This window comes from Oncorhynchus clarkii, chromosome 1 (genome assembly GCF_045791955.1).
Source record: "Oncorhynchus clarkii lewisi isolate Uvic-CL-2024 chromosome 1, UVic_Ocla_1.0, whole genome shotgun sequence".
Lineage (NCBI taxonomy): Eukaryota > Metazoa > Chordata > Actinopteri > Salmoniformes > Salmonidae > Oncorhynchus > Oncorhynchus clarkii.
The window spans coordinates 1,759,169-1,774,610 of NC_092147.1; the positions used below are offsets into that span (position 1 = coordinate 1,759,169).

General features: G+C 45.4%; 1 protein-coding gene across 1 annotated transcript in view; it reads left to right on the forward strand.

Annotated features, from left to right (window-relative positions):
* Window positions 1-5,626: 5,626 nt before the first annotated feature.
* The window catches only part of LOC139412923 (rho GTPase-activating protein SYDE1-like), a 52,840-nt gene continuing 43,024 nt past the window's right edge, over window positions 5,627-15,442 (forward strand). Inside the window, exon 1 of the mRNA XM_071159846.1 lies at window positions 5,627-5,889. Coding sequence (XP_071015947.1) covers window positions 5,805-5,889 — 85 coding nt within the window. The 5' untranslated portion in view covers window positions 5,627-5,804. The remainder of the gene's footprint in view (window positions 5,890-15,442) is intronic.

Here is a 15,442-nt window from a genome sequence, read left to right on the forward strand (position 1 = left end):
CAGTAGTTATATAGGATGGTGTGTATAGACAGTAGTTATATAGGATGGTGTGTATAGACAGTAGTTATATAGGATGGTGTGTATAGACAGTAGTTATATAGGATGGTGTGTATAGACAGTAGTTATATAGGATGGTGTGTATAGACAGTATAGACAGTAGTTATATAGGATGGTGTGTATAGACAGTAGTTATATAGGATGGTGTGTATAGACAGTATAGACAGTAGTTATATAGGATGGTGTGTATAGACAGTAGTTATAGAGGATGGTGTGTATAGACAGTAGTTATAGAGGATGGTGTGTATAGACAGTAGTTATATAGGATAGTGTGTATAGACAGTAGTTATAGAGGATGGTGTGTATAGACAGTAGTTATATAGGATGGTGTGTATAGACAGTAGTTATATGGGATGGTGTGTATAGACAGTAGTTATATAGGATGGTGTGTATAGACAGTAGTTATATAGGATGGTGTGTATAGACAGTAGTTATATAGGATGGTGTGTATAGACAGTAGTTATAGAGGATGGTGTATATAGACAGTAGTTATATAGGATAGTGTGTATAGACAGTAGTTATATAGGATGGTGTGTATAGACAGTAGTTATATAGGATGGTGTGTATAGACAGTAGTTATATAGGATAGTGTGTATAGACAGTAGTTATAAAGGATGGTGTGTACAGACAGTATAGACAGTAGTTATATAGGATGGGGTGTATAGACAGTAGTTATAGAGGATGGTGTGTATAGACAGTAGTTATAGAGGATGGTGTGTATAGACAGTAGTTATATAGGATAGTGTGTATAGACAGTAGTTATAAAGGATGGTGTGTACAGACAGTAGTTATATGGGATGGTGTGTACAGACAGTATAGACAGTAGTTATAAAATCATAACTTAAAAACTGCATTTTGTGTTTACTTGGGTTATCTTTGTGTAATATTTAAATTTGTTTGATGATCTGAAACATTTAAATGTGACAAATGAACTCCGGAAGGGGGCAAATACTTATTCACTGTCTCATCTACAGGGCTGAAGAGTAGCTACCCACTGTAGGGGAGAAGGGTAGCTACCCACTGTAGGGGAGAAGGGTAGCTACCCACTGTAGATGAGAAGGGTAGCTACCCACTGTAGATGAGTAGGGTAGCTACCCACTGTAGATGAGTAGGCTAGCTACCCACTGTAGATGAGAAGGGTAGCTACCCACTGTAGGGGAGAAGGGTAGCTACCCACTGTAGAGGAGAAGGGTAGCTACCCACTGTAGGGGAGAAGGGTAGCTACCCACTGTAGAGGAGAAGGGTAGCTACCCCTACCCACTGTAGATGAGAAGGGTAGCTACCCACTGTAGATGAGAAGCTTAGTTACCCACTGTAGATGTAGAAGGGTAGCTACCCACTGTAGAGGAGAAGGGTAGCTACCCACTGTAGATGAGACGGGTAGCTACCCACTGTAGATGAGAAGGGTAGCTACCCACTGTAGATGAGAAGCTTAGTTACCCACTGTAGATGAGAAGGGTAGCTACCCACTGTAGATGAGAAGAGTAGCTACCCACTGTAGATGAGAAGGGTAGCTACCCACTGTAGATGAGAAGGGTAGCTACCACTGTAGATGAGAAGGGTAGCTACCCACTGTAGATGAGAAGGGTAGCTACCCACTGTAGATGAGAAGGGTAGCTACCCACTGTAGATGAGAAGGGTAGCTACCCACTGTAGATGAGAAGGGTAGCTACCACTGTAGATGAGAAGGGTAGCTACCCACTGTAGATGAGAAGGGTAGCTACCACTGTAGATGAGAAGGGTAGCTACCCACTGTAGATGAGAAGGGTAGCTACCACTGTAGATGAGAAGGGTAGCTACCCACTGTAGAGGAGAAGGGTAGCTACCCACTGTAGAGGAGAAGGGTAGCTACCCACTGTAGATGAGAAGGGTAGCTACCACTGTAGATGAGAAGGGTAGCTACCCACTGTAAATGAGAAGGGTAGCTACCACTGTAGATGAGGGTAGCTACCACTGTAGATGAGAAGGGTAGTTACCCACTGTGGATGAGAAGGGTAGCTACCCACTGTAGAGAAGGTTAGCTACCCACTGTAGAGGAGATGGCTAGCTACCCACTGTAGAGGAGAAGGGTAGCTACCCACTGTAGATGAGAAGGGTAGCTACCAATGTAGATGAGAAGGGTAGCTACCCACTGTAGATGAGAAGGGTAGCTACCCACTGTAGATGAGAAGGGTAGCTACCACTGTAGATGAGAAGGGTAGCTACCACTGTAGATGAGAAGGGTAGCTACCCACTGTAGATGAGTAGGGTAGCTACCACTGTAGATGAGAAGGGTAGCTACCCACTGTAGATGAGAAGGGTAGCTACCCACTGTAGATGAGAAGGGTAGCTACCCACTGTAGATGAGAAGGGTAGCTACCCACTGTAGATGAGAAGGGTAGCTACCCACTGTAGATGAGAAGGGTAGCTACCACTGTAGATGAGGGTAGCTACCCACTGTAGATGAGAAGGGTGGCTACCACTGTAGATGAGAAGGATAGCTACCCACTGTAGAGGAGAAGGGTAGCTACCCACTGTAGATGAGAAGGGTAGCTACCCACTGTAGAGGAGAAGGGTAGCCACCACTGTAGATGAGAAGGGTAGCTACCCACTGTAGATGAGAAGGGTAGCTACCCACTGTAGATGAGAAGGGTAGCTACCCACTGTAGATGAGAAGGGTAGCTACTCACTGTAGATGAGAAGGGTAGCTACCCACTGTAGATGAGAAGGGTAGCTATCACTGTAGATGAGAAGGGTAGCTACCCACTGTAGATGAGAAGGGTAGTTACCCACTGTAGATGAGAAGGGTAGCTACCACTGTAGATGAGAAGGGTAGCTACCCACTGTAGATGAGAAGGGTAGCTACCCACTGTAGATGAGAAGGGTAGCTACCCACTGTAGAGAAGGTTAGCTACCCACTGTAGAGGAGATGGCTAGCTACCCACTGTAGAGGAGAAGGGTAGCTACCCACTGTAGATGAGAAGGGTAGCTACCAATGTAGATGAGAAGGGTAGCTACCCACTGTAGATGAGAAGGGTAGCTACCACTGTAGATGAGAAGGGTAGCTACCCACTGTAGATGAGAAGGGTAGCTACCACTGTAGATGAGAAGGGTAGCTACCCACTGTAGAGGAGAAGGGTAGCTACCCACTGTAGAGGAGAAGGGTAGCTACCCACTGTAGATGAGAAGGGTAGCTACCCACTGTATATGAGAAGGGTAGCTACCACTGTAGATGAGGGTAGCTACCACTGTAGATGAGAAGGGTAGCCACCACTGTAGATGAGAAGGGTAGCTACCCACTGTAGATGAGAAGGGTAGCTACCCACTGTAGATGAGAAGGGTAGTTACCCACTGTAGATGAGAAGGGTAGCTACCCACTGTAGATGAGAAGGGTAGCTACCCACTGTAGATGAGAAGGGTAGTTACCCACTGTAGATGAGAAGGGTAGCTACCACTGTAGATGAGAAGGGTAGCTACCCACTGTAGATGAGAAGGGTAGCTACCCACTGTAGATGAGAAGGGTAGCTACCCACTGTAGAGAAGGTTAGCTACCCACTGTAGAGGAGATGGCTAGCTACCCACTGTAGAGGAGAAGGGTAGCTACCCACTGTAGATGAGAAGGGTAGCTACCAATGTAGATGAGAAGGGTAGCTACCCACTGTAGATGAGAAGGTTAGCTACCCACTGTAGAGGAGATGGCTAGCTACCCACTGTAGAGGAGAAGGGTAGCTACCCACTGTAGATGAGAAGGGTAGCTACCAATGTAGTTGAGAAGGGTAGCTACCCACTGTAGATGAGAAGGGTAGCTACCACTGTAGATGAGAAGGGTAGCTACCACTGTAGATGAGAAGGGTAGCTACCCACTGTAGATGAGTAGGGTAGCTACCACTGTAGATGAGAAGGGTAGCTACCCACTGTAGATGAGAAGGGTAGCTACCCACTGTAGATGAGAAGGGTAGCTACCCACTGTAGATGAGAAGGGTAGCTACCCACTGTAGATGAGAAGGGTAGCTACCACTGTAGATGAGAAGGGTAGCTACCCACTGTAGATGAGAAGGGTGGCTACCACTGTAGATGAGAAGGGTAGCTACCCACTGTAGAGGAGAAGGGTAGCTACCCACTGTAGAGGAGAAGGGTAGCTACCCACTGTAGATGAGAAGGGTAGCTACCACTGTAGATGAGAAGGGTAGCTACCCACTGTAGATGAGAAGGGTAGCTACCACTGTAGATGAGGGTAGCTACCACTGTAGATGAGAAGGGTAGCCACCACTGTAGATGAGAAAGGTAGCTACCCACTGTAGATGAGTAGGGTAGCTACCACTGTAGATGAGAAGGGTAGCTACCCACTGTAGATGAGAAGGGTAGCTACCCACTGTAGATGAGAAGGGTAGCTACCCACTGTAGAGGAGAAGGGTAGCTACCCACTGTAGGGGAGAAGGGTAGCTACCCACTGTAGATGAGAAGGGTAGCTACCCACTGTAGATGAGAAGGGTAGCTACCCACTGTAGATGAGAAGGGTAGCTACCACTGTAGATGAGAAGGGTAGCTACCCACTTTTCTCTCTAATTCTTAACAGAATAGTTTTAGGATTGAACTATTTGGCGACTGTTGATCTTACAGTATAGCACTGCAGATACAGTATAGGCATGTCAGTATGGGCACTTCCTGTTTGAGTTTCTGCCTATAGGGCGGGAGGAGCAAGATGGAGTCGTGGTCAGATTTGCTGAAAGGAGGGCGGGGGAGAGCCTTGTAAGCCTTCCGGACGTTTGAATAGCTCTATTACAGGCAGTCTGGTGAACAACATGACTTGAGTTCCTGTATGTTCCTAGAATTACACCGTGACTCGTTAAATCATGAAACACAACCCCTCCGCCCTTCTGCTTCTCTGAGATGTATTCATTCCTGTCTGAGCGATGTACTGAGAACAATAATAACAACAGAAGTAAAGACTAGGTCATTTCCTAGCTCAACTTCCTCAGTTCGGCGTCAGCTGTAGTGTGTTGAGTTCATGGTATGAGTTGTATATAGTCTCGGTCTGTTGCCTCATTCATTCATTGGCCACGGTAAAACATGTAGAATGATTTCCAGGATGGCCAGCAGAGGGCAGCAGTTCTCCGTGATAGAGTCCTCACGCGACCCATCGTCTCACATCAGGGTTGGAAAGACCAACTGCGTTATTAACTTTTAGGTCATTCAGCAGAGACTTTTATCCAGGGCTTTTTTTTACAGTGCAGGGCATTCAACTAGCGTAGTTAAAAACACATATCACAGACATAGCACGATTATTCCATGTAATTACAAGCTTATTACATAGTAATTCATTTGCTCCGTGTTTAATTACAGTGGAAAAGGCCAATTCATTGTCTATGAGATGTAGAGGAAGTGTTGCATTGTTACATTGCATGAAACCTACTGTAGTTTTAACCATGACTTCGCTGAAACTACATCTCCCATGAGCACTTGCTTATTCCTCTGCCGCTCAACTCTCTCGCACTAGAGGTGGTTAAAAAAAAAAAAAAAAAAAAGTTTGGGAAAGAATCCCAGGAATTCGTTTCCTGTGAAATTTGGCAAGAGGAGAGAACTAGACGTAGAGCCAAACTCGGAGAGCATTGACCAAGTTCCACAGACAGAGATGGGCTCACACAACAGTCCTTTTCCAGATGGACCGAGGACGAGGATGAGGACTCCCGGAGTTTAGAGCGAATTAACCCGCTTCCCCAGTCCGCTTGCACCGAGCAGGGAAAAACACACATTACGGGGTTTCAGCCATGGCTGAACCCCTGCTGAAACGGACCTTCTCTCGGCTGCGGGGAAAGGATCGATCCCGGCGGAAAACGGACCCCAAACTTAATGGTAACTGTAAAACGATGTTTAGAGTTTTAATTCCTTTATAGACAGTTTGTATTTTTCACGTGTGTATTTTTTTTTTATACCCAAACTAGATAATCAATAAGTAATCCAGCCTTACACAAATAACAGACCGCTGCAGATGTCGAAAACATGTATTCAGAAATAGGCATTTACTTGTTTTTGTGGGGCAACTAATTTCGTAGGCACGAAGAAAAGACATCACTTTTCAGTAAAACATGCACGACATGTCGATTTGAGACATAGTGAATGACGCTACGTCAAGGATAGGAGTGAAGCAGCAGGGTACACTTTGTATTGGTTCAACTTTAACATGTTTCACAATCCAGAAGTCACCCTGGGCATTGTTTACATTCTTCTGGTCTGTCGACGGAGAAACACAAGAGACAAGAAGAAGTAGCGGAGACCGACGGCAACGGAACACATCTAGAGAGAGTAGCGTTAAGTCAAAGAAAGGACTACCTTTAACCCCGGTACGGGATACCGTTATCTAGAAACAGGCTACCGTTATCTCCGGAACGGGCTACTGTTATCTCCTGAACGGGCTACCTTTATTTTCGAAACAGCTACCGTTAACCCCGGTACGGGATACCGTTATCTAGAAACAGGCTGCCGTTATCTCCGGAACGGGCTACTGTTATCTCCCGAACGGGCTACCTTTATTTTCGGAACGGGCTACCTTTATTTTCGGAATGGGCTACCGTTATCTTCGAAATGGGCTACCGTTATCTCCGGAACGGGCTACCGTTATCTCCCGAACGGGCTACCTTTATTTTCGAAACAGCTACCGTTAACCCTGGAATGGGCTACCGTTATCTCCGGAATGGGCCTAAATAAAATGCGTTTGTCTGCAGATGTGCCAGTGTTACATAATTCAGCCATTCAAGATCAATACAGGGAGTCAGACAGGGCGGGCCGCGCCTCTCGACCCTGCCCCAGACCCTCCTATAGCGGTTTTGTCTAAATAGGATACAGACAGCTTATGTCAAATTGACGTAAAAAGTGGATTTTTTTGTGCATTTTACCTAACCCTAACCCCTTTTCTAAAAACCTAATTATCATAACCTTCTGCTTCAGTTCTCTTAACCTGCTATGAAAAGTAAATTCTGACATAAACTGTATACCATCTAGTCAAAACCATCTATAGTCAAGATGTTACAGACAGTATACCATCTAATCAAAACCATCTATAGTCAAGATGTTACAGACAGTTGATTCCCACACATTGACACAGACAGACCACTCAGAGAGAGAAGATGATGCTGGGGGTTCGTATCCTACACAGAAACAAGAGCCAACCTACACCTCTCTCCTCTTCATCATTAGTAAAGTCAATTCACAGAAACAGGCCAACCTATACCTCCCTCCTCTTCATCATTAGTAAAGTCAACTCACAGAAACAAGAGCCAACCTATACCTCCCTCCTCTTCATCATTAGTAAAGTCAACTCACAGAAAGAGGAGCCAAACTATACCTCCCTCCTCTTTATCATTAGTAAAGTCAACTCACAGAAAGAGGAGCCAACCTATACCTCCCTCCTCTTCATCATTAGTAAAGTCAACTCACAGAAAGAGGAGCCAACCTATACCTCCCTCCTCTTCATCATTAGTAAAGTCAACTCACAGAAAGAGGAGCCAACCTATACCTCCCTCCTCTTCATCATTAGTAAAGTCAATTCACAGAAACAGGCCAACCTATACCTCCCTCCTCTTCATCATTAGTAAAGTCAACTCACAGAAACAGGCCAACCTATACCTCCCTCCTCTTCATCATTAGTAAAGTCAACTCACAGAAACAGGCCAACCTATACCTCCCTCCTCTTCATCATTAGTAAAGTCAACTCACAGAAACAGGCCAACCTATACCTCCCTCCTCTTCATCATTAGTAAAGTCAACTCACAGAAACAAGAGCCAACCTATACCTCCCTCCTCTTCATCATTAGTAAAGTCAACTCACAGAAAGAGGAGCCAACCTATACCTCCCTCCTCTTTATCATTAGTAAAGTCAACTCACAGAAAGAGGAGCCAACCTATACCTCCCTCCTCTTTATCATTAGTAAAGTCAACTCACAGAAAGAGGAGCCAACCTATACCTCCCTCCTCTTCATCATTAGTAAAGTCAACTCACAGAAAGAGGAGCCAACCTATACCTCCCTCCTCTTCATCATTAGTAAAGTCAACTCACAGAAAGAGGAGCCAACCTATACCTCCCTCCTCTTCATCATTAGTAAAGTCAACTCACAGAAAGAGGAGCCAACCTATACCTCCCTCTTCTTCATCATTAGTAAAGTCAACTCACAGAAAGAGGAGCCAACCTATACCTCCCTCCTCTTCATCATTAGTAAAGTCAACTCACAGAAACAGGCCAACCTATACCTCCCTCCTCTTCATCATTAGTAAAGTCAACTCACAGAAACAGGCCAACCTATACCTCCCTCCTCTTCATCATTAGTAAAGTCAACTCACAGAAACAGGCCAACCTATACCTCCCTCCTCTTCATCATTAGTAAAGTCAACTCACAGAAACAGGCCAACCTATACCTCCCTCCTCTTCATCATTAGTAAAGTCAACTCACAGAAACAAGAGCCAACCTATACCTCCCTCCTCTTCATCATTAGTAAAGTCAACTCACAGAAAGAGGACCCAACCTATACCTCCCTCCTCTTTATCATTAGTAAAGTCAACTCACAGAAAGAGGAGCCAACCTATACCTCCCTCCTCTTCATCATTAGTAAAGTAAACTCACAGAAAGAGGAGCCAACCTATACCTCCCTCCTCTTCATCATTAGTAAAGTCAACTCACAGAAACAGGCCAACCTATACCTCCCTCCTCTTCATCATTAGTAAAGTCAACTCACAGAAACAGGCCAACCTATACCTCCCTCCTCTTCATCATTAGTAAAGTCAACTCACAGAAACAGGCCAACCTACACCTCCCTCCTCTTCATCATTAGTAAAGTCAACTCACAGAAACAGGCCAACCTACACCTCCCTCCTCTTCATCATTAGTAAAGTCAACTCACAGAAACAGGCCAACCTACACCTCCTTCCTCTTCATCATTAGTAAAGTCAACTCACAGAAACAAGAGCCAACCTACACCTCCCTCCTCTTCATCATTAGTAAAGTCAACTCACAGAAACTGGAGCCAACCTACACCTCCCTCCTCTTCATCATTAGTAAAGTCAACTCACAGAAACAGGCCAACCTATACCTCCCTCCTCTTCATCATTAGTAAAGTCAACTCACAGAAACAGGAGCCAACCTACACCTCCCTCCTCTTCATCATTAGTAAAGTCAATTCACAGAAATATAAATGAAAGAGAATCATTGTGCCAGTCTCCTCTCTGCCCTCAACTCTGTAGTCATGTGAATAAGGCCTTTATAAAACTCTTGGCCTGGATTTCACCAGGGCTGGACAGCATATGGGCTGGGACTCTGTTTGAGAAAGCTGTATTTGTCCCACAGCCCCAAGGTTGAAGGGCAATGACAAACATTCATGTTGAAGTCTGTGTGAATGTGTCAACATTTAGTTTTCTCCCCTCCTCTCCTCTCCTCTGTTTTTTCTCCTCTCCTCTCCTCTCCTCTCCTCTCCTCTCCTCTCCTCTCCTCTCCTCTTCTCTCCTCTTCTCTCCTTCTCTCCTCTCCTCCTCTTCACTCCTCCTCTACTCTCCCCTCTCTCCTGCAGCAGTAGAATTATGGATGACATCACTGCTAGGTCAGAGGGGGGCGTGTCATATACTCCAGTGTATAACAGAGCCTGTTTTGTACAGACCCTGTTGATGAGGATGATGATGATGACGAAGCATTACGGATGAATGGACACATTGAGAAATGCTCCATCGCTAACATTAAATTGGCCCATCGCCTATAGTTGTTGCAGATGACAAACTCGAGTGGCCTGTCATGTCTGGACGAGGTGATCTCATTAGTTCTGTTGGGACTACCTAGGTTCCTGGTTTCAGCAGGCTGGATGGTGAACCCAGCAGTCAGTGTGGGTTTAACCAGGCTACCGTGGGACCACATTCCCACCCTGAGAGCATGTCTGTCTGAGACATAGAATGGGGATCCCAAATGGCACTCTTTCTCCCTTTACAGAGCACTAGTTTTGAGCAGAACCTTATGGGCACTGGTCAAAGTAGTGCACTAATAAGGCCAGAGAGCGCCATTTGGGACACAACAAGGTCTGCTCATTCTGCTGCAGTCCACTGTAATGACCTCCCACTATAATGACCTCCAACTGTAATGACCTCCAACTATAATGACCTCCCACTGTAATGACCTCCCACTGTAATGACCTCCAACTCTTAATGACCTCCAACTCTTAATGACCTCCAACTGTAATGACCTCCCACTGTAATGACCTCCCACTGTAATGACCTCCCACTGTAATGACCTCCCACTGTAATGACCTCCCACTGTAATGACCTCCAACTGTAATGACCTCCCACTGTAATGACCTCCCACTGTAATGACCTCCCACTGTAATGACCTCCCACTGTAATGACCTCCAACTGTAATGACCTCCCACTGTAATGACCTCCCACTGTAATGACCTCCAACTGTAATGACCTCCCACTGTAATGACCTCCCACTGTAATGACCTCCAACTGTAATGACCTCCCACTGTAATGACCTCCCACTGTAATGACCTCCAACTGTAATGACCTCCCACTGTAATGACCTCCCACTGTAATGACCTCCCACTGTAATGACCTCCCACTGTAATGACCTCCCACTGTAATGACCTCCAACTGTAATGACCTCCAACTGTAATGACCTCCCACTGTAATGACCTCCCACTGTAATGACCTCCCACTGTAATGACCTCCCACTGTAATGACCTCCCACTGTAATGACCTCCAACTGTAATGACCTCCCACTATAATGACCTCCCACTGTAATGACCTTCAACTGTAATGACCTCCCACTGTAATGACCTCCAACTGTAATGACCTCCAACTGTAATGACCAGAATATGTCAAGGGCCTGATGGTTTCTACAGTTATTCCCTATATAGAGCACTACTCTATACTACAGTCTGGCCTGTTTTAACTATTCCCTATATAGTACACTACTTTATACTACAGCCCTATTCCCTATATAGTACACTACTCTATACTACAGCCCTATTCCCTATATAGTACACTACTCTATACTACAGCCCTATTCCCTATATAGTACACTACTTTATACTACAGCCCTATTCCCTATATAGTACACTACTCTATACTACAGCCCTATTCCCTATATAGTGCACTACTTTATACTACAGCCCTATTCCCTATATAGTGCACTACTTTATACTACAGCCCTATTCCCTATATAGTACACTACTTTATACTACAGCCCTATTCCCTATATAGTACACTACTCTATACTACAGCCCTATTCCCTATATAGTGCACTACTTTATACTACAGCCCTATTCCCTATATAGTGCACTACTCTATACTACAGGCCTATTCCCTATATAGTACACTACTCTATACTTCAGCCCTATTCCCTATATAGTACACTACTTTATACTACAGCCTGGCCTGGTCTAACTATTCCCTATATAGTACACTACTTTATACTACAGCCCTATTCCCTATATAGTACACTACTCTATTCTACAGCCCTATTCCCTATATAGTACACTAATTTTGAGCAGAGCCATATAGACCCTATCAAATCAAATGTTTTTTGGTCACATACACGTGTTTAGCAGATGTTATTGCGGGTGTAGTGAAATGCTTGTGTTTCTAGCTCCAACAGTGCAATAATATCTAACTAAACACAACAAAACACACATCTAAAAGTAAAAGAATGGAATTAAGAAATATATAAATATTAGGATGAGCAATGTCGGAGTGACATTGACTAAAATACAGTAGAATAGAAAAAAGTATATACATATGAGATGACTAAAGCATAGACTAAGATACAGTAGAATAGAATACAGTATATACATATGAGATGAGTAATACATAGACTAAGACACAGTATAATAGAATACAGTAAATACATATGAGATGATAAATACATAGACTAAGATACAGTAGAATAGAATACAGTATATACATATGAGATGAGAAATACATAGACTAAGACACAGTAGAATAGAATACAGTATATAGATATGAGATGAGTAATACATAGACTACGATACAGTAGAATAGAATACAGTATATACAATGAGATGAGTAAAGCAGTATGTAAACATTATTAAAGTGACCAGTGTTCCATTATTAAAGTGACCAGTGTTCCATTATTAAAGTGACCAGTGTTCCATGATTAAAGTGACCAGTGTTCCATGATTAAAGTGACCAGTGTTCCATTATTAAAGGGACCAGTGTTCCATTATTAAAGTGACCAGTGTTCCATTATTAAAGGGACCAGTGTTCCATTATTAAAGTGACTAGTGTTCCATTATTAAAGTGGCCAGTGATTCCATGTCTATGTATACAGGGCAGCAGCCTCTAAGGTGCAGGGTTGAGTAACCAGGTGGTAGCTGGCTAGTGATGGCTATTTAACAGTCTAAGGCGTTGTTGCGCCTGCTTCACCACACTGTCTGTGTGGGTGGACCATTTCAGATTGTCAGTGATGTGTACGCCGAGGAACTTGTAGCTTTCTGCCTTCTCCGCCGCTGTCCCGTCGATGTGGACGGGGTGGTGCTCCCTCTGCTGTTTCCTGAAGTCCACGCTCAGCTCCTTTGTTTTGTTGACGTTGAGTGAGAAGTTATTTTCCTGACACCACCTCCTCCCTGTAGGCCGTCTCCTCGTTGTTGGTAATCAAGCCCACTAGGTCTGTGGACCTAGGTCCACAGACAATGCAACCTCTGTGTCGTCTGCAAATTTGATGATTGAGTTGGAGTTGTGCATAGCCACGCAGTCATAGGTGAGTACAGGAGGGGGCTGAGCACGTACCCTTTTGGGGACCCAGTGTTGAGGATCAGCGAAGTGGAGGTGATGTTTCCTACCTTCACCACCGAGGGGCTGCTCGTCAGGAAGTCCAAGACCCGGTTACACAGGGCGGGGTTCAGACCCAGGGCCTCCAGCTTAATGATGAGCTTGGAGGATACTATGGTGTTGAATGCTGAGCTGTAGTCAATGAACAGCATTCTTACATAGGTATTCCTCTTGTCCAGATGGTTTAGGGCAGTGTGCAGTGTGGTTGAGATTGCATCGTCTGTGGACCTATTGGGGCGGTAAGCAAATTGGAGTGGGTGTCAGGTAGGGTGGAGGTGATATGGTCCTTGACTAGTCTCTCAAAGCACTTCATGATGACAGAAGTGAGTGCTATGGGGCGATAGTCATTTAGTTCCGGTACCTTAGCTTTCTTGGGTACAGGAACAATGGTGGACATCTTGAAGCAAGTGGGAACAGGAGACTGGGAGAGATTGAATATGTCTGTAAACACACCAGCCAGCTAGTCTAAGCATGCTCTGAGGACGCGGCTAGGGATGCCGTCTGGGCCGGTAGCCTTGTGAGGGTTAAGATCCTTAAATGTCTTCCTCACGTCAGCCACGGAGAAGGAGAGCCCACAGTCTTTGGGAGTGGGTCGCGTCGGTGGCACTGTGTTATCCCCAAAGCGGGCGAAGAAGGTGTTCAGCTTGTCCGGGAGCAAGACGTCGGTGGCACTGTGTTATCCCCAAAGCGGGCGAAGAAGGTGTTCAGCTTGTCTGGGAGCAAGACGTCGGTGGCACTGTGTTATCCCCAAAGCGGGCGAAGAAGGTGTTCAGCTTGTCCGGGAGCAAGACGTCGGTGGCACTGTGTTATCCCCAAAGCGGGCGAAGAAGGTGTTCAGCTTGTCCGGGAGCAAGACGTCGGTGGCACTGTGTTATCCCCAAAGCTGGCGAAGAAGGTGTTCAGCTTGTCTGGGAGCAAGACGTCGGTGGCACTGTGTTATCCCCAAAGCGGGCGAAGAAGGTGTTCAGCTTGTCCGGGAGCAAGACGTCGGTGGCACTGTGTTATCCCCAAAGCGGGCGAAGGTGTTCAGCTTGTCTGGGAGCAAGACGTCGGTGGCACTGTGTTATCCCCAAAGCTGGCGAAGAAGGTGTTCAGCTTGTCCGGGAGCAAGACGTCGGTGGCACTGTGTTATCCCCAAAGCGGGCGAAGGTGTTCAGCTTGTCTGGGAGCAAGACGTCGGTGGCACTGTGTTATCCCCAAAGCTGGCGAAGAAGGTGTTCAGCTTGTCCGGGAGCAAGACGTCGGTGGCACTGTGTTATCCCCAAAGCGGGCGAAGAAGGTGTTTAGCTTGTCCGGGAGCAAGACGCCAGGGTCCGCGATGTGGCTGGTTTTCCCTTTGCAGTCTGTGATTGCCTGTAGACCCTGTCACATATGTCTCATGTCTGAGCCGTTGAATTGCGACTCCATTTTGTCTCTGTACTGACGTTTTTCCTGTTTGATTGCCTTACGGAGGGAATAACTACACTGTTTGTATTCAGCCATATTCCCAGTCACCTTGCCATGGTTAAGTGCGGTGGCTCGTGCTTTCAGTTTTGCGCGAATGCTGCCATCTATTCACGGTTTCTGGGTAGTTTTTAATAGTCACAGTGGGAACAACATCCCCTATACCATTCCTGATGAACTCAGTCACCTCAATGTTATTCTCAGAGGCTACCCAGAACATGTCCCAGTCCGCATGATCAAAACAATGTTGAAGCATGGATTCTGATTGGTCAGACCAGCGTTGAATAGACCTTAGCACGGGCACTTCCTGTTTAAGTTTCTGCCTATAGGAAGGGAGGAGCAAAATGGAGTTGTGATCTGATTTGCCAAAAGGAGTGCGGGGGAGGGCCATGTAGGCATTTCGAAAGGGGGAGTAGCAGTGTTTTACCAGAGGGAGAACTACAGTCAATGTGTTGATAGAACTTTGGTAGCGTTTTTCCTCAAATTTGCTTTGTTAAAATCCGCAGCTACAATAAATACAGCCTCAGGATATGTGGTTTCCAGTTTGCATAAAGTCCAGTGTAATTCCTTGTGGGCCGTCGTGGTATCGGCTTGAGTTGGAATATACACGGCTGTGACTATAACCGGAGAGAATTATCTTGGGAGTTTTGATTGTGAGGTATTCTAGATCGGGATTAGTGGTTAATCATGAAACAACCCTGTCTTTCTTCTTCCCGGAGAGTTCTTAATTCCTGTCTGCGCGATGAACTGAGAACCCAGCTGGCTGTATGGACGGGGACAGTGTATCCGGAGAGAACCATGATTCCGTGAAACAGAGTATGTTACAATCTCTGATGTCTCTCTGGAAGGAGATCTCTGGAAGGAGATCCTCGCCCTGAGCTCGTCTTCTTTATTGTCCAGAGACTGAACATTAGCGTGTAATGGGAAGTGGTGGATGGTGTGTTCGCCTCCTGAGTCGGACTAGAATTAGAGGTCGACCAATTATTTATTATATTTATAATTATTTATTGCCTTACCTCCTCACGCCATTTGCACACACTGTATATAGACTTTCTTTTTTATATTGTGTTATTGACTGTACGCTTGTTTATTCCATGTGTAACTCTGTGTTGTTGTTTGTGTCGCACTGCTTTGCTTTATCTT